The sequence below is a fragment of the Stegostoma tigrinum genome, chromosome 18 (genome assembly GCF_030684315.1).
Source record: "Stegostoma tigrinum isolate sSteTig4 chromosome 18, sSteTig4.hap1, whole genome shotgun sequence".
Lineage (NCBI taxonomy): Eukaryota > Metazoa > Chordata > Chondrichthyes > Orectolobiformes > Stegostomatidae > Stegostoma > Stegostoma tigrinum.
In genome coordinates, this window is record NC_081371.1 from 18,112,706 (window position 1) to 18,138,016 (window position 25,311).

The following is a 25,311-nucleotide window of genomic DNA, read 5'->3' on the forward strand; positions in this document are numbered from 1 at the left end:
GCTTCCTCTTCCACAGGTTAAAATTAATGTCACCAGCAAGCCCCATCTTTCTACCTCATCTACTAATGGTCATTCAGGGTTTGTGACTCTTTACAGCATTCCATGACACTTTGGGGAGTTAGGAAACTTTACAGCTGAACTAATCCTGCTTTCAACCAGGATCGACACACGTGCCCTTTCCAGCAGGGATTTCTAGCTGACAATCAGCAGCAGGAATTCCTATTGATTTTCTCCTTTTCCATTGCCTGGTCATAAGGTCATTAGCAGCATCCCTGGAAACGGTAATACTCTAAGAGAGTTACAGCTATACTTTAGACATTTCAATGTCACCAATTTATACTTGCAAAATTAGAAACTGAAGCATAAACATTCGTGTAGCTTTTAAATGGAACAGCGAATGTCCAGACGTGCCAAGAATGGGTGTAACTAGATGAAGTAACAAGTATGGCTACCCCATCCGAATGGCGGTGCATAGAATTGCAATTAACAAACCTTCAAGTTTTGATAAATCAGCTGAAAGTGCCAAAATATACAATGGGGATGATTTTTTCTTTCAGGATTGCTGCTTCCTTTCAGGAACTCTATCTCATTCAGTATTAGCCTAATAGAAAGGCGCAACCAGGTACCCAAGTGCAAACCCCTGAGGGATCCTGACAGGGTAAATATGAAAAGCAGGTTTCTTTTTGTGGGAGACTCTAGAATAAGGTTTAAAATAAGGCATTGCTCAGCTAAGTCAGAGGCTGAAAGCAATTCTCTCTGAGGGTCGTGAGCATTTCAAACTTTTTCTCTAAAGGCAGTGAAAGCAGAATTTGAATATTTTGAAAAAGGCAGAGGTAGATGAATTCTTGATCATCAAGGGAGTGAAAGGTGATCACGGTAGGCAGGAATCTGGAATAATCAGATCAACTGATTTTCTGCTCTGAATGGCCCACTTCTGCCAATTCATATGCATGTCATATTGTGCCACATGGTGGCACTATGATAACATGCACATTAGGCTGGATCTTCCAACTTGCCATCTACTGCCATCCTTCTACGCACAGACTTTAATATTATTGGTTTCAATGACAATTAGGTGAGACAGTGTCTAGGATGGGCAGCAGTTTTAAACTAGTGTCAGAAGGTAAACACTAACTCCATAAAAAGGAATGGAAACATAACGTTTACGTCTTATGAGGCCACTATTTGGCCCATCATGTCTATCCAGCTTAATCCCACTTCTCAAATGTCAGTCCTGTACAAATCACATTCAAGCTTTTATTTTTACAAAGAAAGGTTTGATGAGGGTTTCTGCCTGTGCCATCCTTTTGGACGGCGAGTCTCAAATCATCTCTAGATGAAAAAAAGAGTTACTCCTCGATTTCTCTGTAACCCTCTGCCGCTTGGTTATTGATCCGTCTACGAATGGAATTAGATGGAATATGAGAGACCTCTCTAGGCTCCTTAATTTTATACACCTCCACTAAATCTCCTGTTGGCCATCCTACTTTTAAAGAGAGTAAACCCAGCCTATAAAACATTTTGTCAAAGATAAAATCCTCCCTCACAACATTCATGTTAGCATTGGTTCTCTGTACCTCCTCCAGTGCGATCACATCCTTCCTGTAATGAGGAAGCCAGGTCCCAATGAAATACTCAGCCTAACCAGTGTTTTCTACAGTTCCAGCATAAAATTTCCCTACTGTCTACTTTATTCATTGAGGTTAAAGAAAAATGTAAATGACCTGCATACCTTCTTAATCATCTCATCTCCTTGTCCTGATACCTTTATGGATCTGAAATAGGTCCTTCAAGGTTCTATAGGTCCTCTATACTTCTCAGATTCCATCATTATGTATTCCTTCATCTTATTGGCCTTCCCAAGTGTATTACTTCACACTTCTGAGGTTTGAATTCCAATTGTCACTTTTCTGCCTGTTCAATATCATACTGTAGGTCAAGTCTTTCTTTCCCACTAACCTAAGTGGCTGTGACACAGCTAGCAGCACTGTTGGTCATGAAATTTCTAATCAGTTGGCAGAACCACAGTAACGTCAACATAAATAATAAAGCCAATAGCTGTGGATTGCATACACATAAAAATTATGCCAGAACTGAGGGGAACATTTCATTCACAATAGTTAACCCTCGACCGTTTCCATTCTTACTTGTTCATGCAAAGGGGAATCCGGATCAGAACCCTCCTCTGTGCCGTAGGGTGACGTGTCTCCCGTTGCAACACGACTCACTGCCATCTCAGCGTGCCCCTTCCCCTGTGGGCCTTTCATTCGGACAAATTCCATATTGTTATATTTATAGAAGCCAAAAGACATCTTCTGGGCCATCTTAGCAGCAACGCTTACCTGAAAGAAATAAAGCACACTGATTAGTTCAGTGTTCTTCAAGTCCCTATCAGAGTTGCTAGCTCTCCAGTTCTCTTTTCTGGTGCAAGTCCAAATGTGTCCATGCACTACTCCATCAGTCTGTTACCTCAGCTGTTGCTCTATTCCCATTTTCCATCAGGGCATCAAGGGTCAGCATGGTGGCACAATGGCTAGCACTGCTGCCACACAGCGCCAAGGGCTCAGGTTCGATTCCTGCTTTGTGTGGGTTTCTGCCAAGTGCTTGGTTTCCTCCTACCATCCAAAGACTTGCTGACTAGGTGGGTTAGCCATGTGAGGTTACAGTTTTAGGGTAGAGGGCTGGAACAGCCCAGAATGAAGCATCAAAACACACAGAATGAAGGACACACATCCTCAGACAAAGTTCTCAATGAACGAACAAAACTATCAATCTCTATCTTGAGCATACTCAACAACTGAATAGCTACAACCCTCAAGAATTTGAATTCCCAGAGATTCCCAAACCCTTTGAATGAAGAAACATTGCCTACCTCAGTCAAAAACAGCCAACTCCTATTGCGAGAATGTAACCCCTAAGTTCTAGAATGTCCAGCCAACAGAAGTAGTCTTTCAAATCCCTTAAGCATTTTATCTTCAATTAGATTGCCTCTCAGTTTTCTAAACTCCAAGCAATGCTAGCCTAGTCTATTCAGTATCTTAACACCTTTTCAAACCAGGGATTGGACTTTTGAAACTTTGTCATCCCTCTCGGGCACGTAGATCTGGAGATTTATAATTAGACAGCCTAAATTGTACACGATGCTCCACGTGTGCTGTCAGCAGGGCCCAACATAATTTTAGTGAAATTCCAGCCACAACACTACAAAGACCATTCGAGGTTTGCGTATTGGAGAAGAGCAGCTCACTTACCCGGTTATCGTAGACCTTTTTTAGTGCCTCATATCTTATGGATCCCTGGAATATTACTCCTTGAAATGTGTTGTTTTTATCACTGGCGACTAGCTCAACACAAACCATTTCTCCCTCTCCCACAGACATGTCACTGAATACCTGTGATTGCACACAGAAATGAGTAAGGTTACACAGCAACCACCATACAGGCAGAATCACTGGTTCAGATACGTATGACAACAGATTACAAATGACAACTTGGATCTAGAACAATCAAGATCTCAACATTATTGATTAGACAATATGGTCTAAATCTGTCATCCACTAAGAATGCAAAAGACCCATCTTGATTGTTCAATGTTGTGCACAACAAAATAAGCCACAGCTTATGGCATAACAGTCTGAAGTCAAACTTTTCAGCCACAACTATATAACAAAGTTTCAATAGGGTCAGGAAACATGCAACAAAAATAAACTGTTGGAATGCATACACAATTTAAGGTAAAAAGTTCAGCATGGATACATCTTTTTGAACTGAGAAAATGGATCAAGTGAGCGGAGATCACCTCCCTTCTCCTAAAATCACAACCATCAGCTCCTACTCTGAACAAAACAATCTCCTGTTATAAACAAAAACAAATTGCTGGTAAAGCTCAGCAGGTCTGGCAGCATCTGTGGAGGGAAATCGGTCCACATCTCCGGTCAGTGACCCTTCTTTAGAACTCAACCAAAACGTTAAATGAGTTTTGGTTGAGTTCTAAAGAAGGGTCACTGGACCCGAGATGTTGACCGATTTCCCTCCACAGATGCTGCCAGACCTGCTGAGCTTTACCAGCAATTACTGTTTTTGTTTTTTTACAGCATCTGCAGTTCTTTCAGTTTTTATTTAGTATCTACAGTGATAATTAATTCTACTACATAGTGCAATTTTTGGTGTTCCCATTAGAGCTGGAACAAGCAAAGGTGTTCTTTCTAGGTCAACTGAGCTGATCAACTAATGCCATGCAATTGGCAGTACCAAGGCTTGTGAAACTGTGCGACTAATTAGCTTGGCTGCTCAACACAGCACTTCAGGGTGGGGGTAGAAAATCAGCACAGAAAGACATGTTTCAGAGTGTTCCTTCCTGGTTGATACTTGGGAAAACAGGACTGAAATAAAGTCAAGCAAAACACTGTGTTCACCTAGAGGAAATTAGATTAAAACCAAGGAAAACTTATTTATTTATTTATTTATTTACTTTCCTTAAATAAAGAAAGTTATTGATTTCGTTTTGTAACAGGGAGAGAGCCTGAAAAGATTTATCAAGCCTCAACCTTCCAAGCTGTTGATTAAGGGATTCTTCCAAAACTAATGAATGGCTATGTGACCTCAAGAGATGCCGATCTCTAACCAATCAATTCCACCGTACAGTTCTTTACTGATTTGGTTCCAGTCATGGTGTTTATTTCTCTTAACACTCCCTCATGTCACACTCGCTCCCCACTCTCTGCACCAATGATTCACACAAGCGCATTACACCACCTTTTTCTCAGTTCCTCTCTCTATTCTCATTTCCACTAAGAGCGCCAACTTGTATATGCTGTCATTTTAACACCAAGGGACATTATGAAACAAAAGTTGACATCAAGCCACATCAGGCAGTGTTACAGTGAGGACCAATAGTCTTGTCAAGGAGGCAGATTTTAAATAGGATCTTAAAAAGGTGAAAAGAAAGGCGCAGAGGTTGAAGGAGGAAATCACGGGGCTTAAGAGGCCTTAGCAGCTGACAGCACAACCAATGAGTGCAACCATTAAAACTAAAAGCTGCAAGAGGCTGGAATTGGAGAGCAGCAGAGGGCTTTGAGAGTGGAGGACATTACACACACCAGCAGGAATTTGAAAACAAGAATATTCAAATGAAAACAGAAAATGCTGGAAATACTTGACAGAAGCTGCCAAACCTGTTGGGAGACAAACAGTTCCCGTCATGTCATTGCATTAGGAGCTCTGACGAATGAGTAACTAATTCGGTTACTCTCCACAGATGCTGCCAGACGTCCTGGGCATTTACAGCATTTTCTGTCCATTATTTCAAATTTCCAGCAACTTCAGGACTTTGTTTTTGTAATTGTGAAAATTCTAAACATTAAGGCACTGCTTAATCACATGCAATTTTACATCACAGGGTGAAGGGTAAATGGTGTGATTCAGATTTCTTCAAGTTTCAATAGGTAAACTTTGGAACTTTTTGTATTGACTATTCCAAACAAAGGCATTTTATTAATGTTTTTGTTTATTGACACCAGTTCCCTGACACAAATACCTGACCATTGATTTCATGATATGCGTGTGTGTAACATAAGCCAGTACACTTCAAACATTAACACGTTTTGCTGAAGGTGAAAAGCAGAGTTATTGAGGAAGGAGCCTAAATTTTTACAAGCAACTACAGTTTCAAGAATTTGACCATTTGGATCACGAGATCAAAGGTAAAACCTCATAGCTGATAAAAATGCAATTGCTGGACATGGTAACAATGTCCTGAACACCATCTAAATGTGCGGATTTCCTCTGAAGGCCTTCCAGAGAATTATAGATAAAAAAATTACCTCTTCAAAACTGTCAATCATGAAGAAGATGTTTGGATAACTGATTTTGGATTCCTCTCCTTTACTATCCATTGGATGCTTACTTGGGGAAGCAAATACTTGCTGTTTCAAAAAGCAAAAGCAACAGGAAAATGATTTTGATTTCAACAGGTAAAAGCACAGCACCCCAATATAACTTAAATATTACCATGGCTAAGAACTTTGCACGACAATTCAGAAAATAAAACCTGCACTTCTTTTCAGAAACTGAACTATTGCTGATATTCACTGTAGTACCTTAAAAGGTAATCAGTATTCAGCAAAACCTAGTGTTGACACTGTTCACCATTAGCAAGTAGGCTGAAGCCACAGGTAGCAACTAACCCATTGAAAACCCAAGATAACAAAGTGTGAAGCTGGATGAACACAGCAGGCCAAGCAGCATCTCAGGAGCACAAAAGCTGACGTTTCAGGCCTAGACCCTTCCTCAGAAAAAGGGGATGGGGAGAGAGTTCTGAAATAAATAGGGAGAGAGGGGGAGGCAGATCGAAGGTGGATAGAGGAGATGATAAGTGGAGAGGAGACAGACAAGTTCAAGGGGCGGGGATGGAGCCTGTAGACGAGACTATAGGTGGGGAGGTAGGGAGGGGTTCACTATTTTTGAATCTGATGCAACCTCCAGAATCAGAGGAATTTTGAAAAGTTTAACCTAATGTTTCCTCCAACTGAGCAGACCCAGGGTGTCATCTATCAGGGCTTGGGAACTAGTAAGCTTTTTGTTCTAATAATTTCTTTTCAGAAAATGTCCCCATTCACCAGACAGGGATATTAACTAAAGAAAATACTTTGCGAGGCCCTTGAACAAACTACTAACCAAATTGTCACTGCTTCATTCAAGAAAGGAGGAATACAAAAAGCAGGAAAATATATCAGAGATATCTCTCCTCCCCCCCACTTCATCCCAAAACCAGCCCGGACCGTCCTCGCCTCCCTAACCTGTTCTTCCTCTCACCTATCCCGTCCAACCTCAAGCTGCACCTCCATTTCCTACCTACTAACCTCATCCCGCCCCCTTGACCTGTCCGTCCTCCCTGGACTGACCTATCCCCTCCCTACCTCCTCACCTATAGTCTCGTCTACAGGCTCCATGCCCGCCCCTTGAACTTGTCTGTCTCCTCTCCCCACCTTCGATCTGCCTCCCCCCTCTCTCCCTATTTATTCCAGAACCCTCTCCCCATCCCCCTCTCTGAAGAAGGGTCTAGGGCCGAAACGTCAGCTTTTGTGCTCCTGAGATGCTGCTTGGCCTGCTGTGTTCATCCAGCTCCACACTGTTATCCTGGATTCTCCTGCATCTGCAGTTCCCATCATTGCCAACTTGCCCATTCAGCCTACAGCAGCAAATATGGATTTCGTTTCCCAGTGCACTGGCAGGATTGATTAATTGATTAGTAGTGAGGAAGTTGGGTAAGGAAATAATAGATTTAAACTTGCCTGGAAAGCATTTATTATGGACTAAAACAAGGCCAAATTCAAGAAAATATATGCGTGAGTACAAGCAAAAGTAACAATATACTCTGGCGTTCACTTTAATGAACTAGTTCCCCTTAGACATGTTAATTATTGATAGAGAGCTGATTCTTATAGAGGTGATTGGGGAACACTAGCTCAGTTTTAAATTAAAACTGGTTGAAGCAAAAAATAATCCATCTCAAGTTTTACTTCTGATTAAGGCCAACCTTGGTGAATAATGTTCTGGACATTGATATCATGATATAAATACATGTTTCCTTTATTTGCTCATGCGACATTGTCCTTGCTTGCAAAACCTCCATTTACTGCCCATCATAATTGCAATTAAGATGGCAGTGAGCTGCCTACCTGAGTTGTGGTATTTCTGGGGACTAGGTACACTAGGGGCCTAGTGCTATTAAGAAGGAAGGGAGCTGCAGCATTTTGATGCAGTGACAGTGAAGAAACACACTTGAAAGTCATAATGGTGTATAATTTGGAGAGGAATGGCAAGTGGTGGCGTTCTCATGAATCCACTGTCCTTGTCCTTCTAGATGCTTGGGATCACAAGTTTGTAGGTACTGTCAGTACAGCCTTGGTGAATTACTACCAATGCATCTTGTAGACGGCACATACTGCTGTGACTGTGAAGGGTGACAGTGGTAGATGGTGACAATCAAACGGGCTCTTTGACCTAGGAGATCAAGCTGTTTAAGTATTATTGGAGCTGCACTCTACCAGGCACGTGGAGCGTATTCCATCGGATTCCTGACTTGCACCTTGTAGATGGTGGACAGGCTCTGGGGAGTCAGGAGATGAGTTACAAGATTCCTACATTCTTGAGTTCTTGTAACCACACAATTTACATGGCTAGTCCAGTTCAGTCTCTGGTCAGAGGTCACCCATAAGATTCTGGGGGTGGGGAACTGCAACGATGGTAATGTCATTGAACATCAAGGGGGTAATGGTCAGATTCTCCCTTCCTGGAGGTAGTCATTCACATCACACAAGTGCCAGGCAATGTTAATTGCCACTTTTCAGCCCAAGCCTGAATATTACTCAGGTTTTGCTGCATTTGAACATGGACTGCATATCTATCTGAGGAGTCGCAAATGGTGTGGAACATGGCTGCGCAATCAGCAACAGTGCCCACTTCCAGAAAGTAGGTCATTGATAAAGCAGCTGAAGATTGTTGGGCCTAAGACATTACTCTGAGGAACTCCCACAGAGATGCCCTGGTACTGGATAACTGACCTCCACACCACAACCATTTTTCTCTGTGCCAGGTATGACTCCAATCAGGAGATGGAGAGATCCCCATGATCCTTATTTGTCAGGGCTCAATCTTTGCAGTATCCAACACTGTCATTAAATCTTTGATACCATGTGAAGTGAATCAGAAAACTGGCATCTGAGATGCTGGGACATCTAGAGAAGTCTGATTATGGATCATCTACTCGGTACTCTACTGACGATTGTTACAAATGTTTGTCTTGTCTTTTACACTGATGCGCTGGGCTCCCCTGTCCATGAGCGTGGGGATATTTGCAGAACCTCCTCCTGTGAATCGTTTCATTGTTCTTCACCATTCCTAAGCGGATGTAGCAGGACTGCAGAACTTAGGTCTGATCTGTTGGTTGAGATCTTTTTGCTTGCTGCTAATGCTGTGTAGGACTTTAGTCCTGTACTGTAGCTTCAGCTGATTTAACACCACCTTTAGGTATACCTGGGGCTGCTCCTGACATGCTGTTATGCACTCTTCATTGTACAGAATTAATTGTCCAGCCTGATGGAACAGTAGAGTGTAGGACATGCTGGGCAAGGTGTTACATTTGTGATCAAATGCAATTCTGCTGCTGATGGCATACAACACCTCAGATTTCCAGTTGAGTTGCTAGGTCAGTTTGAAGTCTGTCCCATTTGGCGCACAAGGAGAATATCCTTAAAGTGAATGTGGGAATTCATCTCCAAAACAACAAAAAAGGACTCTGTGGTAGTCAGTACCAATAGTGTCGCGGATGTGCAACAAGTAGACTGGCAAAGACAAGGTCAAGTGGGTCTTTCCCCCTCTGGTTGGTTCCCTCACCACTTGTGGGGAAACCGCTCCAGCAGCTGTGTCCTTTAGGTCTCAGTCAGTTTGGTCAGTAATGGTGTTATTGAGCCACATTTGACAATCAGGTCCTCCACCCAGAATATATCTGCACTCATGCCCCACCCAGTGCTTCTTCCAATTAGCGTTCAACATGGAGGAGCACAGGTTCATCAGCCGAGAGGAAGCAGTAGGTCATGACCACAGGTTCCCTTACCCACATTTGAAGTCTTATGGCACCTGGTCAGTGTTCAGGACTTAATTTGCTGTTGACCATAAACCACTGCTGCTGCCTTTGGTGGCGGCAGTGTCAGGAATATTGGCGCTTGGCCAGTCTAAGGGATTGCTCACTCAATTCTGGCACAAGGCCCCGGTAATTGGTAAGGGTGATGAAAAAATGGCTACATTTGCCTTTGTTGTTGCCAGATGGTCCAATTCATGGTTTTCTTTAGGCTTCGTAGAAATCTATTACAATAGAGAGCATTGCTGGGCCATTTCTAAGGTTAGTCACGAATCAACCACACTGCTGATGGTGTGAAGTCACCCGTGGGCCAGACCAGGTAAAGATGGCCAAGTTGCTTCCCTAAAAAGGCTATTAGTGAACCAGATGAGGTTTTTTTTAGAAACTATCAACGGTGGTTATACAGTTGGCATTAGGGCAATGTTTTAATACCAGATTTCTTAAAAATACAAATTTCATCACCTGCCATGGCAGGATTCAAGACGGGAACATAAACTCAGGGTCTGTTAGAATGCTCCAATATTCTGTTTAACGTACCCGATGAGAGCAGGGCTGCTGACTGCCAGAGATAAGTTGTAGCTTGTACCAGAACTAAACCGATATCAGGAAAAAACTTGCTAGATTTCTGCGAACAGTCTTCTGAGATCAGTGGCAAATACCATAACTCTGCTGCTGAACTTGAAATCTAAGCCTTAGGGTTTGTACCTATTTATAGGCAGTTTGAACGCGGATATATGTCTTTTCAACAAAACTTTTAACAAGAAACTTAAGACCACTTAAGTTGCCATATCCCCATAGCTTGCCATGAAAAATGGAGTTGGTCACTCACCTGCGATTTTTTCTTATGAATGTGAATGTCTCCTCCATCTGACCGTGTGCACACTGCACATGTTACTACATATTCCAGCTACAGATAGAAAAGCACAGGTTTTACTACAATTTTGCAGCTTCTTGTTAATATTTGCATATGAATCAAAATAGCACTGAAAAGCCGTTCAACATTGTGATGCATCGTACTCAAGACCCCATCTTGCTTTCACCAGATATCCACATCTGTGTATTTCTTAGCAATTGATGCTGGATATTAGCGGGGCATGGGATGGCTAATAATTTTCCCCACTCTGTAGTAGAATGAGCATCATTGGTAATACCCCATTGGTGACCTGACTAACAACTAATTTAGTACAGACCAAAGGTTTAAACCTTTTGGTTTGGTAACAGTACCGCAGCAGTACTAATCTTACCAGAATCATCCAAGTACCTACTGTTCTCTGCACTGACCAAAATAAATTGTAAGGATGAATCTATTTACTGATGTTCTGACTGGTAGGAGATGGACAGAGATTGACTTATGACAAGTATTGTTGGAGATTCAACAGCAGTTCCTGAATCCACAATGTACACTGAAATCAAACAGTTGGTAATAGTACCAGAGAAGAAATAGCTTGTGAGAATTTGTCCTCCTATAGGATCAGAGACAGGGTTTAATATATTCAAAAGTCATATTTGTAACTCTCACCAAAGTCAAGTTATCATTGAAAAAGGGGGAATAACTTCAAAATTAACCAAAACGTTACAGAAAAATCAAAATGTCTGCAAACAGAAATTACCGAAGTAAAATAAACCAATTTACCAGATTTTTTTTTTTAAAAATGAAGTTCAGTAAGTATTTTCCTCCCAGTTAATGTTTTAATTTTAATAAGCTGCAATTTTGATAGTTCTGGGTGTGGGGCTGAAAAACTATATCTCCCACCCCCCTCCCCGACTCCTGTATCAGCTTATACATCCATAGGATGTGGGCATCTCCTGGCTAGGCCCGTAGTTATTTCCCATCTGCAAGTGTTCTTGAGAAGGGAGCTGCCTTCTAGAACTGCGTCAGCCCTTGAGGTGTAGGCGTGAACACACAGTGTAAGCAGGGAGGCAATTCCAAGATTGGAAACAGCGCTAGTGAATGAGCAGTGATGTAGTTCCAAGGCAGGGCAGTGTACAGCTTGGAGGGACATGCAGGTAGTGGGTTTGTTTTCCTCATTCAATTCATTCATTCCTGGGATATGGGAGATGCTAGTTGGGTCCGTCCTTAGTTGCCACGGAGGCGAAGGTGGTGAGCAGTCAATATGCTGTCAGTAGATTGACAGCACGTCAAGGAGGGAATTTTGACCAAGCAACAGGGGAGAAATGGTGATATACTTCCAAGTCGGGATGGTGAATGACTTAGAGCAGGATTTGCAGGGGTTGGTATTCCCATGTATCTGTTACCCGTGTCCTTCTAGATGGGTTTGGAAGTTGCTGTCTAAGGACCCTTGATGTATTTCTGCAGTGCATATTGTAGATAGGATGCACTGCTGTTTCTGAGTATTGGTGGTGAAGGGAGTGGATGTGGTGCCAGTCAAGTGGGCTGCTGGATGGCGTCAGACTTCTTCAGTGTTGTTGGAGCACTCATGCAGGCAAGTGCCTTGGAAGTGGTTGACAGGCTTTGGAAAGTCAGGAAGTGGCTTATTCACTGCATGGTTCCTGGTTTTTTTCATAGGAAGGTAGAGGTTACAGGCTTAGAAGATGCTGATTGCGGGTGGGATACTCTATCATCCTGGATGGTGTCAAGCTTCAGAAGCGTTGTTAGAGACAGAAATGTGGTAACACCGTCAAGTCATCCCAAGTAGTATAAAGACTCACACATAGGCCAGACTGCAGAAATGGCCTGCACACATCACTACACATTCTGTAATAGAGAGAAATGGGAGCTTTGTACTTGTACAAATTGACAGGTTACACAAATCCAATTTCACCATTTCTCACTGGTTGAATTAAAAAACCAGTGAACTGGTGATCAAGCCTTATACCTGTTAAGCCATACGATGTAAGCCAAAGTTCTCCATCGCTGTTGCGTACCTGAACTCTAATTAGAATAAACCCTCCTATGAAAAATATAGTGCTGGCTTATTATGAACAGGATTCATTCACCACTTTTCAGGCTTTCTAACTAATATACAATCTCTAGATGATTATAATAGAGGAGATACCCATCACCACACAAACCACAAGTTCCTGTGAACCCCTGTGGGATTAAAAAGAGAACAAAATCTTGATTAAAATACATTTTAAAAAATATTAATCAAGCGTAGTGATATAAAAGTAGAGACAAACCCCTCATCCCAAGAAAATCTGGGAGAAATTGGGACCGCTCTGCTTAAAGCAGAGAAGGTTAAGGAGAGATTTAATTCAAGTTTTCAAATCGTGAAGGATTTTGAGATATAAATGAAGAAGGCTATTTCACTGGTAGGACGGTCAACTGCCAGACTATGACAATTAACAGAAAGCCAGAATATGGTAATAAGAACTGGTTCAAAAAAAAAGGCAATGCATTATTATAATCCATAATGCCCTGTCTGAAAGGGTGCTAGCAGATTTGATTATAGCTTTTGAAAGGAAATTGGATATATTTAACTAGGAAGCATTTACAGGCCTGTGGGAAAGAGCTACAGGATTAACTGGAAAGGTCATTCAAAAGTTACCTAAGCCTGTTTGGAAACTTTCTTCGCTGAAAAACAGCCTACAACTTATTGTTAAAATAAGAAAGGTAAATACTGTTAGCAACTATACATATACAATGTGGCAACTTAGGTGACAGCTGATGCACAGTTCATGGAATCATAGAATCCCAACAGTCTGGGAACAGGCTCTTCAGCCCATCCAGTCCACACCGACCCTCAGAGCATCCCATCCAGACCCATCCCCCTACAATCCACCCAATCTATACATCCCTGAACACTATGGGAAATTTAGCATGGCCAACCCACCTAGCCTGCATATCTTTGGACTGTGGGAGAAAACCGGAGCACCCGGAGGAAACCCATGCAGATGTGGGAAGAACGTGACTCCAAACAGACAATTGCCCAAGGGTGGAATCAAACCCCAGTCCCTGCTGCTGAGGCAGCAGTGCTAAACATTGAGCCACCGTGCTGGCTGTTGAACATGTGGATTCAAAAATCATCGTCGAGTTGCACTGCTTTGCTGTTAGTTTGACAAGAATGGCATCTCTGACTGCGTTGCACTGAAATTGCTGCTTGTGAACACAGATTAAACTCACCACAGAATGTTGTATTGCCTTTTCAATCCAAATATCGTTTTGATGTGATGTGTTAACTATTGTCAAATCACTTCTTTAGCACTGAAATTAACACCAGTGTTGAGCCTCATTCAGATTTTAGCTGTTATTGGAGATTTAAAATTACAACTTTCTTCCAAAATTGTATGAAGTTGAAACAATGTTTCTCTTCCACTAACTTCTTTCTCAACCTGAACTTAGCATTGAACTCACTTATTCTGATTTGACAGATAATGCACTACTCATTTCACAACCTTTCCACCTGTGTGTTTACAGACATGGACTGTTGCATATCCTGTTTGCTCAGGTTTTCAGTCAGCAAATTCCCCCTCCTCCTGTGGCTTATAGCCCGTGAATCAGATTCGTAATTGAAAACTGAACAGTCACTAGAGGGTGCTCTAGTTGAGATGCAATTAGTGTGATATAAAAACTGCTAAAGGTTTGGGAAATTCATAATACAAGAAACTCAAAGTAGCAAGAAAAAATTTGGGTGCAATGACCACATTTACATTGTAGTTAACTTGGTTCTATAGTCACTTTCAGTACCATAGGAAGGTACTATTTCATGCTAAAGATCTACCTCCTCCTTTATCATGTTAGTAAACAAAACAGCTTCTAGTACAAGACGATAAAATGAAGCATTATTGAGCTGTTCAACTAGATGGATTAGGTCAAGCAAGTCTCAAATGTAAGTTCCCATATGCACACACTTGGCAGGAGTCACCAGACACTGATCATGAAAGGAGAAACTAAATCTTACCCTCTTACATCTCCAGGACATCCCAACGTGCTTAACAGCTATTAGTTCCTTTTAAAGCTGTTGCTCACTATGCAAGTTCTAGGTGGGTCCACTGGTTGACTTTCCTCTTGCTAGACCAAATTCACCAGTTTTAGAATCATGGGTGGCCCCATCTACATTGTCAACCATGTTGAACACAGCCCACTTGGTACAGACCAAGTTAGTTATATATTTTGTCTATTTCCCTGCATTAAATTCAGCATTTAGTCAACTGAGATTAAAAGCAGAAAATCAGTTTTGAAATGCATTTAAAAGAAAATGTAATCAACTGACAACTGCAGGAGTTGTAAAGATAAGAATAAACATCCTGTCAGACCAATGAAACCCATAGGATCTTGGTGGGCATGAGTTTGAAACAAAACTCAGGCATGGCACGTCAAGATGGAGAGTGACCATTCACGAAGTATCACTGTACCTTTTGTAAAACCAGATTCAGGTAAACGCTCTCCTCCCAGTCAATGTCTGGATCACCAAGACCAGGCAGCTTCTTGGAATCTCGGCGGTAAACTTCAACTTCAACCTGACAACACAACAGGAGAGGGCAAAACCAAACAAAAACGCTCTTAATATTTCCCAAACTGGAGTCATCCAGATCAGCCAAGATACTGATTTATGGTAATTACGTGAATCAGTTTTTTATAAAAACATAGCATTCTGGGTTTCTCACTGATGTTTCCAAAATTGTTGGAACTTACAGAAAATTGTGACAGTGATTGCAAAAGATGGAGCTGTGGGAATATGGATGTATGATAGATACTATATATATTATCACATAAAACACCTCAACAATAATAGGAAATAGAAAATGATAGGAGAACAATGTTAGGAAGAGACTCAGTACGAGGTTGTAAAATGTTTAAAAGGGAATCAGCCTTGCTGTGCAGAATAGAGACTTTTAAAAAAATATTCCACGAGAGCAGAGATGTAATAACTGTGGAATGACTGTGCAGAAACTGCCCAGTATATGTCAAGGATGGTCAAAGTTAGCTACTCAGAAGCCTGAAGTTAAGTCTTCCTCTACCCACTCGGTTTGTGAAACTGAAGACCTGACGAGATCTTTAAGATTATGAATAGTTATTACAAAGAAGTTGCATCAATTGACAGGCTGATAACAAGACACGTAAAAGAAAAGAAATAAGTGCTGTTTTACCTTCTCATTTCAACTGTTTTAATCAAAAATAAAACTATAGTTTCACCATGAAATAATTTCATCCAGGCATACTTAGCTCCAACAGTTCAGAATCTGGATTATGGCTTTATAATTCCTTTCCTCGCCTACATTGAAATAGATTGGATCCCTTCGAGTCATGTTTTATCATCACACAAAAGGTATGGAGTTATTCTGCTCACCTTTTCTCTAGTGACAGTACAAAACTATTATATTCTTTGTACACACTGATGTGTTTGTTACACACATATCACTTATGAATGTGACAAAAAAAAATCAAGCCCAAGTGTTACGTTGGGGAAAGGAAAAATCAATGCTAGTGGGCTGTTTCTAAACAGGGACGGAGGTCAAGTTAATCTTGATGGTGTGTCATTCCTGACACAGGATCAGTCAGTTTTGTATTATCTTGTCCCATAGTTCAGCTGATTTTGGGAACTCATACTACTTTTTTGAAATAATACTGTTGGTTTATTGCAAGCACTTTATTGGGATGAGCACATTTTAGTATTGATCACGGACAAACACTTCAGTCAGAAGGTAACTTGCATTTTGGTGAGAACACACGTTGATGCTTGAGTATGCGAGTTACTATGTAATTTTCATCGCATTTGTTTTTAAAAAGGAAGTGACTGGGTGCTCAGATAAGGGTAGTGCAATGGTCTTTGCAGACTTCAAGTAAGGCTTTTGGCAAGGTCTCCCGTGGTTGTCCAGTTAAGAAGATAAGAGCCAATGGGATCCAGAGCAATTTGGCAAATTGGATCCAACGTTGGCTTTGGTGTAGGAAGCAGAGGGTGATGGTGGAAAGGCTGTCCGGTGGCTGCCTATTCTGTACATTACTGATTTATACATGAATGTAACGGGTATGATTAACAAATTTGCTGCTAACAGAAATTAGTGGTGTGTTAAATAGTGAGGAGGGAAGAATTTACAGGACAAGAAAGATAGGGTGGTCAGATGGGCTGAACAGTAGAAATGGAATTTAGTTCTGAAAAGACAGAGGTGATGCATTTTGGAAGAACACATTAAATCGCTGAACCATAGGAAGCACAGAGGATCAAAGGGACCTTGATGTGCAAGTTATTAGATCCTTGAAGGCAGCAAAACAGAAAGGGGGCATAGGAGGCAGATGTGATACTTCCCTTTATTCAAGGCATGGAATACAAGAGTGATAATATAATAATGATAAAGCTGTATGCAATGCTGGTTAGGCCACAGCTGGGGAACTGTGTGCAGTCCTCGTCACCACACTACAGGAAGGTGTGATTGCACTAGAGAGAATGTAGAAGAAATTCACCAAAATGTTGCTTGGGCTGGAGTGATTCAACCATGAAGGGAGACTAGAGCATTTAAAGGCATCGGGATGGGTATATGAATAGAGGGATATGGGCCAAACGCTGGCAATTGGGACTAGATTTATTTATGGAAGAGTTGGACTGAAGGGTCTTGTTTTCATGCTGTACAGTTCCATGACTCCATAACAGTAAAGCTAAGGGGTGGGAGGAGCTAAGGGTGGCAGGAGGTGGGGAAATCTGATTAAGGTGTACAAAGCTCTGCGGGGCATAGACAGGACAGATAGGAAGAACTGTTTCCCCTTAGCATCAGGGGGCACAGATTTTTTTAAAAAAAGATAAGGGAAGGAGCAGAAAGTTCAGAGGATTTAAGGAAATATCTGAAACTCACTGCCGAAAAAGGGTGGTTGAGGTAAGAACCCTCAAGTCATTTAAGAACCATTTTGATGAACACTTGAAAGGCTATGAGCCAAGTGCCAGTAAATAAGATTAGAATGGATGTGTGTTTAATGATTGGGCCAATATGTGCACTCCAAAGACCGTTATTCCATTAAAAAATCAACTCATTATTTGAAGCTTCTGCCTCCACAACTGGAGATCTCTCTGCTCCAGTATACAGCAGGATGTTCAGACAACAAAGCACCAAAATAAATCTGCAATAAATGTTTATATTTTCAGATCTATCTATCATTGCTGTAATGATTCTTTCTAGAAATACATCTCAGCATGGCTTGACAAAATAATCCATGCAAACTATTCAATCACTTCAGCCACAAACTAAATCAGAAGTAACTGGCCTAGGTTGGTGGGGGGGCTGGGGGCGGGACGAGGACGAGGACGAGGACGAGGACGAGGAGACTATCCCCTGGATCAAAACCTCCCGATATCTAGACCCCCTCCATGATGCATTGTAATGTCTGAAATTATGACTCCAGCTCAACAACGCTGAGCTGCTGATGTGGATGCTATGGGGTAATGCAGGTAATCACGAGACTTCACACGCTACACATGACCTGCTCCGCTATATTTTCTTGAAAGCAATTAGATTTCAAGATTTGAATATCACTTAATAATCAGTTATATTGGAGTTTAATCTAGTTACCCTACAAATTTCATAACACTGAAATCTCCTCAGTACCAGTTTAAACTCCTGCCCCAGTTTTGATACAGCTGGAATGTGGAGCTGACATAGATCACAGAACCCCTACAATGTGTAAACAGGCCCTTCGGCCCAACAAGTCCACACCAACCCTCCGAGCACTCCAGTCAAACCCATCCCCCTATAACCCAACTAACCTACACATCCCTGAACACTACAGGCAATTTACCATGGCCAATCCACTTAGCCTGCATATCTTTGGACTGTCGGAAGAAACCTGAGCACTCGAGGAACCCCACACAGACACGGGGAGAATGTGCAAACTCCACACAGACCAGTCACCTGAGGGTGGAATCAAATCTGGGTCCCTGGTGCTGTGAGGCTGCAGTGCTAACCACTGAGACACCGTTCCGCCCAGTTGATGTCAATTGATGTTTTGAGATTCCTTTTGCTTAAAAATAATGTACTGGATCGGTTAAATCAGCAAGACTAATAACCAAAAGAAATTGGCCAACCATTTGCTTCAATCTGAAAATAATTTAGTAGAGAAAAATAAAAGTTGATAAAAAGAAACAGAAATCTTTCAGCATATTATTTGTATTTGAAGTTTGAATACATTTACTCAGAAACAAACATGTTGTCTAATGCTAAGTAGTTACAGATTTTAATTAGTTCTATGTTGAATTGTAACAGAGAATGTAGCCAGGCCCACGGTACAGCTCATGAATAATTATTCAGGTGCACATAATCCCTAGGCAATTACCAGAGTTGAATTCTCCATCCAGCTGAATAATTTGCTTTTATTGGGTGGGTGCACTCCACAAGGAAGCTGGTGGAGAAAGGATTGTCCCTAAATTTAATTTTGTTTGCTGTCTAGTTGTGCCCAAACAATTTGGGCAGCAGAGGAATCTCATTATGTCATAGATGCTGTACCTGTAATAATGCTTTGCATTAAAGAAAAAAGCACAACAAAAAAAATCACAGTGCAAGAATCAGCTCTGAGCAGTAGGGGTGTAGAGTTGAGAGAGACTAGAAACCACCCTGGAGTGTTTTTTTCATGACAACTCCAAATTACTAATCCTTTTCCATCTTCCAGAATAAAATCCCATAATAAATTGAAATTGTGTTTTATATGCCACAGTTTCCCATGCTGATACCTCTAGCTCCAACTCACCTTGCAACTTGCTTCAGTCTCTTTGGGTTGTTGCCATCAAATTCAATTGGGGGGGGGGGGGGGGGGGGGGTGTGGAGAAGAAAAGGGATAACCGCTCTACTTTAAGGCTCAATAAACTTAAGTGAACACAATTCTTTAAAAAAAATTCACATCAGACTAAAAAGGTTTTAGCATTTCCAAAGTAATACAGGGTTTCCATGCATTGAAACATAGTACAAATCGATCAGATTGCCAATCAGGCTTGTCCTGGAATTTTCAGAAATTACTGGATTTTTCAAAAGTAGGAACACAGGACAATTAGAAATCATCTTTCAGTGAATAACAGTAGGATAGGGGACTCGGTCATCATTGGGATGACTATAAGAACATCATTTCTTGATGGTGGTGGGGAGTTGAGCAATATTCTTTTGCGAATAATGAGCCTGCACTGTCAGGCATGATCACAACATAAGATCATTAGGTACGCTAAACACATCACTGCACTTATTTCCAAGACCCCAATAACAGAAGCAAAACATATTTTAAAAAAAGCAATTCAGCTCATCAAGTTGGCTCTATTCGAAAGGAAAATGGAACAGAGGCAGCAGCCATGTGTGAGCTGCATTTGAGTTATTAAGGAATCTGCTATATTTAAATACTTTCTAGTCTAGATGCCAGGCAGTGTCAGTTTCCTTATCCTGTTGACTGAAGCTTTTGTAAATCTGCAATTCTGCCAGAGTAAGGAGTTATTTATAGCTACAAGCTAGGTTTATAGAGCAGCTTTAAGAAAGTAAAACATCCTAACACATTTCAGAGATGTAAGCGGACAGAATTTGATACAAAGCCACAAAAATACATACGACTGTCGATCAGAAGTTAGACCAGAAATATGGGTGCTAAGGAGTAACACAAGGTTGTTGATTAAGCTTTGAAAGTGAAGAACATTCTGGAAGTACCATCTTTTAAAAGAGAAAGACAACACGAGAGGAAACTAAGCGGGCAAAGAAAGCCAGAACAATTCATTTGCTGTGAAATTTTCCCAGGAAAATATAACTGACCAGAGTTGTACAAGTTGCACAGCCTGGTGTTGGGTTAGGATTTACCTCCATCTAATGCTCGTTAAACAGCTTACTTTCAATTGCAGCCTCAGAAAATTTCAGCTGGAGTGGAAATAATGTGCAGTTGCTGAAATGCTACTCAGGCGTTCTGCTGAAATATCACAAGAGAAAGGCAACAGCTTTTGTTCATCTTACACAAAATGACCATCTAAGCAAAGAAACCTCAAACAATGGTCAAAAATAACCAAATTGTCCTGCCCAATTTATTTTAGTTTATAATGCATTACTTCTACCAAACAAACTAAAAATGTGCTCAGAATAAAAAGAAAACAACTTTTTCTCTTAAGTCTTTAGGATATTCATTGACGAACGTGAATGTAATAAAATGACTGGATCTTTATCAATGAGAAGCTCCAAGGAAGAGCAAGTCTGGGACCTTGCAGTTTGACTCTAGCTGAGGACAGCAATGCAAGCATAGAGCCATATTGCTCCATGTATAGACAATCTTTCAACAAGGTCTGGACTGATTTGACTGTAGGGCATCTAGTGCCGGGAGCTGGATGGGGCTCACTTGTTGGAGCTTGCTGCTGAACCCTAGTCTGCATGTGACATTCCTACTGGCTTTCTGCCAAATAGAAGAGGGTGGACGCATCATTTAAACAACTTAAACTAAACTGAATTGAAAATCTTGTACTCCCACAGGCACTGTCCCTGTTCTGAACTAGTAGCCGCAGGCCACGTACAACTGCTGTGGATCTTCCCATTTTTATATTCCATTCCTTTGCAATAGGCACCAAAAGTACATGTCATCATATTGACTCCAACCCCAAATGAACAAACTATTAAACTGAATATATCGAAACAATATGTAATAGTTTCTTTCCCTTTAAAAGGTTAATAAAAAGTTTAACCTCCTTTTTGAAATTAAAATCGATCAAATCCAAAAATTTTACATAAGGAAAAGACTTCGGAGCAAGATCTCTGTTTAACCTTTCCTTACTTGATATCTTTTCAGAGATAGTAGGAACTGCAGATGCTGGAGAATCTGCGATAACATGGTGTAGAGCTGGATGAACACAGCAGGCCAAGCAGCAGAGGAGCAGGAAGGCTGACGTCTCGGGCCTAAACCCTTATTCAGAAATCTCAGCCTTCCTGCTCGGCCTGCTGCGTTCGTCCAGCTCTACACCTTGTTATCTCTTACTTGGTATATATTCATTTAACAATGTTGGAACAATTAAGCAAAACTGGAAAAGGAAGTCAAAAGGTTTGAAAGTCCAATTAACAGCAAGTCATTTGAGAGCTCAGAAAAACAAGGCATGAACTAATGAACACAAGACATCTTTAATTTACTCATTGCCTGTGCCTACCTGCTTTCCATCACTGCTGTCTGGGCCAACGAAGGTCAGCTTGCGACGTACATAGAACAACATGTCATCTTGTCTTGAGGCCCATTTCTCCATGAAGTAAGTTGAAAACATCCAGGTCCAAAAGACAATACGATCATCTTTGAAACAGCCTAGTAAGCAAGTAAATTGTCCAAGTGAAAATCTAACATGAAAAAAGCAAGTTTAACCAACATATTTTGTGATTAATCTCTGCCAATAACAGTCTAAACTCTTTGTCCCCATCCCCAAAATGCTGTTAGCAATACAGAATATATTGTTATCAAACTTTTCAATGTAGCAGGCAAAAATCAACAAAAAGGTTCATGACTAGTTTGCACTGTTTAAACAATGATAAACAAAGATTAAATGACCAAATGTAGTTTTATTTATTGCCATTATGTAATAAACCTTCTTATCTTTAAAAAAGTGCCTCTTCTGTAGATTTTCACAGTCATAAATGCAGTTTGGTTCTGTTCAATAGTATTTCAAGAAAACAAACAAGCATTGGTTTGTTTGGAGAGAGTTAAGACAATGTTTACATGCATGGGACACTAGGAGGAACAGACCCCATTTAACTTCAGCAGTAAGACCTCAGGCGGAAGTTTTTCCTCCACTACACCTTGGCGGCAGCTGCCTCAAGCTTTAGTGTGTCCGTCAGTATGTAATCCTGGCCCCTGAAATTTGCCAGTCTGCAACACTTGGTCAGGGTCAACTCCTTATTCTGGAAGATAACAAGTTTTGGACAGACCAAACAGGGCCTTTCAAAGTTGATGGTTCTCCAGGCATACTTGATATTTGGCTTGGTGTGCGCCCCAGGCAACAGCCCATATGGCAGTTTCACTGTAGATATTCTACAATAGTATAGCCTCTGTTTACTAGATAGTGAGCATTGCTGGCAACAAACTAGCTCAAACAACCCTGGCCTAATACCACATATTGGTAGAGGCAAATTCCACAAAAAGGTAGCAGGTACGGTCATTTGGAAAAATACCACATAGATCTGCAGAGCTGTAGATCTGACTGGCAATACGGGGAGAGATCTGGATGAAAAAAAAATTGGAAGCGTACAGGTTTATCATTTTAAAAAGTAACACTGCGTTAATACGATGGGTAATTACATTTCAGCTCCTGACAAACAGACAGACAGACAGAAACAGCTGTAGATGTAAAATATCAAAAAGGGCAAGCTAAGTACTTCGAAGTTAAAACTGTATTCAGAAACTGAAATACTAGGACAAGAGACTGGGCCAGAAAAAAGGAAGAAATGGTGATGAAACAGAGATCTTAGTGAAAGAGGATGTTTACAAGAGTGGCAGAGAGTTTTAGTGGTAAAGTTAGGGAGCCCCATGGAATATGGAAATAACTTTATCAAATATAGTGCAAAGACCAAAAAGGTAAGATAAGGAAGCACAGAGTACCATCTCTCAGAATGCGCACAAATGCCACTGACATTAGGCACCACAGTGAAAATGTTCCAAAAGGAAATGTAGAACAGGATTACAGAATTAAAGGTCTTCAGAATTTATTAAGGCTGACAATAAGGCAATTCAAAAGGCATCCAGCAGAAGAAAAGTCAGGAAAAGTGAAGACTCAAATAGATGCAAACTCAGTAATTAAGCAGTGCTTTCAGTGGGAGGAATTATAAAGGCTGCAATCAGAGAACTATATGGTAATATTTGTGTAAAAGAAAGTACTTGGTGTTTAGACCACCTTGGTAAGAATTCATACATTTTACCCAGCACAAAGCAGGAAAACTCTGTCTTAACTGCAGAAGATGTATAAACCCTAGAAAGCAGGAAGCCACTACTTTGATCATTAAAAAACATGGTAAAGCTCAGTATGTCAGCACAGAGATATATAGAGCATAGAACATTACAGCACAGTACAAACAGATTTTTTAAAAATTAAAACCGTGACTTGCTACAAAATAGCCAGTAACACAATTTTAAAAGTAGTAAATATAGAGTAAAAAATGTAAAAGATTGGCAAGTAAAGAGCAGACTGCAAAATTGCTGTAGCAGTGTCTAGCAAATTTGACATTCATTCAATTTAAAAAGAGCACCAATTAAAACTGGAATCCAACTGAAAAAATAGCAGATTTGAATCAAGATTGAAATTGTCCAGACTTTAAAAATCTTTACTGTAATAAGATTAATCAGCACATTAATAAGAAATAGAAAAAAGAAATACGATTTCCTGGCAGATTAAAATGTCAGCGATAGACGACACAGCACACTAGACTGGACTTCATGGAGTCAGAATGGTTCTTAGCAACAGCATTGTTTCAAAATTAAACGCAAAGCCTGATGCTGACGAGGTTCATACACAATTCTGTTCAATTATTATATTCCAACGTGGATGTTATTCCCCAAAGCTTCAAAGCGTACAGAAACTTCTGAAGCCATCTTAAAAGGTTTTGATAATTAACAAGAACAAACAGAACATTGCAGAAAACTATTCAATGTGTTGATGCAGAAGCTAGGAACGCCCAGGCATACGCAGAGAATATAAACCATACCTCAAAAGGGTAACAGAGTCTATTCACTTAATAAAGGTATGCATGTTAAAGAAGGGCATATGACAAGCCTACAGAGAAAAATAGTTAAACATCTGATGCAAATGACTAGAATCAGCGTGGCAGGACAAGGTCTCAGACACAGACCATATCCAGGATTACTACATTTGAAAATGATATGCCTCTTCCAAATGATATGCAGAGTGGGACCCTGTTGCAGAGCCACAAGAACTGGTGGTCACTCAGAGGTCAACACAAAAGATCATTCACTGTCGTCAGGAAAGATTAGAAAAAAAGATACCAAAGGCATTCCTAGGAGAGCTGACCAATCCAGATGAGCCAGAGAAGACAGACTATTTTTACCTCTGGGGAGGTCTTACTGATTTTGATTAAAGCAAAACATTACAAATGATGGAAATCTAAAAGAAGAAAAGATGACGGAGAAATTCAGCAGATGTGGAGAGAGAAATGGTTAATGCTGAATCCGACACGACTCTTCCCTGTTACCTTATACTTCACACAGGAACAAATGCTACAGTACAGTCCTAACAAACTAGTTACCATAGCTGGAGAAACCGATGTTAAAGCTCACAGAAATAAGACTGCACGGTGTAGCTGAAGTAACTGTCTGCAGCATGTCAACACCCCAAGTTATAGAACAATTCCATGCACAACTGTTCAAAATGCGTGGGTCACAAACAACAACTTTCACTTCACAGCCTTCACGCAGGTCTCTACTTTCACAAAAAGAGTTGGAAGGGATTACAATCCTCCCAGACAGCAACTGGTTCAGAGGCAAACAGCTGTCCAAACCCTCCTCCAAAAACAATGTGTTATTGACCTACGCATCAAGGGACAACCGGAAAATGATTTCATAGACTTTCCCAGGTTCACAGTGGAATCCAAGCAGAAGAAAGTGAGGTCACTTACACTGGTTAATATCAACTTAGGAGGAAGTCACAAATCTCACAGAAGTGTTAGAAATGTTCAATCCTCTGCTTCTTCTGTTTTTAGAAGGCAATGCCAGAGAGACAGGGATGGAGCTCAGTGAGCAATAACCTGGCAGGAACAACACTGAGAATCTGAAAAAGTTTTCTTCACTA

General features: G+C 40.9%; 1 protein-coding gene across 2 annotated transcripts in view; it reads right to left on the reverse strand.

The window, feature by feature from the left end:
* The window catches only part of kiaa0930, a 104,623-nt gene that overhangs the window by 14,513 nt on the left and 64,799 nt on the right, over nt 1-25,311 (reverse strand). For both annotated transcript variants that reach the window (XM_048549216.1, XM_048549215.1), the window contains exons 2-7: nt 21,676-21,824; nt 14,957-15,061; nt 10,470-10,547; nt 5,823-5,924; nt 3,252-3,392; nt 2,148-2,342 (exon numbers count right to left, since the gene is read on the reverse strand). In XM_048549216.1, the coding sequence (XP_048405173.1) occupies nt 2,148-2,342; nt 3,252-3,392; nt 5,823-5,924; nt 10,470-10,547; nt 14,957-15,061; nt 21,676-21,824 (770 nt within the window). The remainder of the gene's footprint in view (nt 1-2,147; nt 2,343-3,251; nt 3,393-5,822; nt 5,925-10,469; nt 10,548-14,956; nt 15,062-21,675; nt 21,825-25,311) is intronic.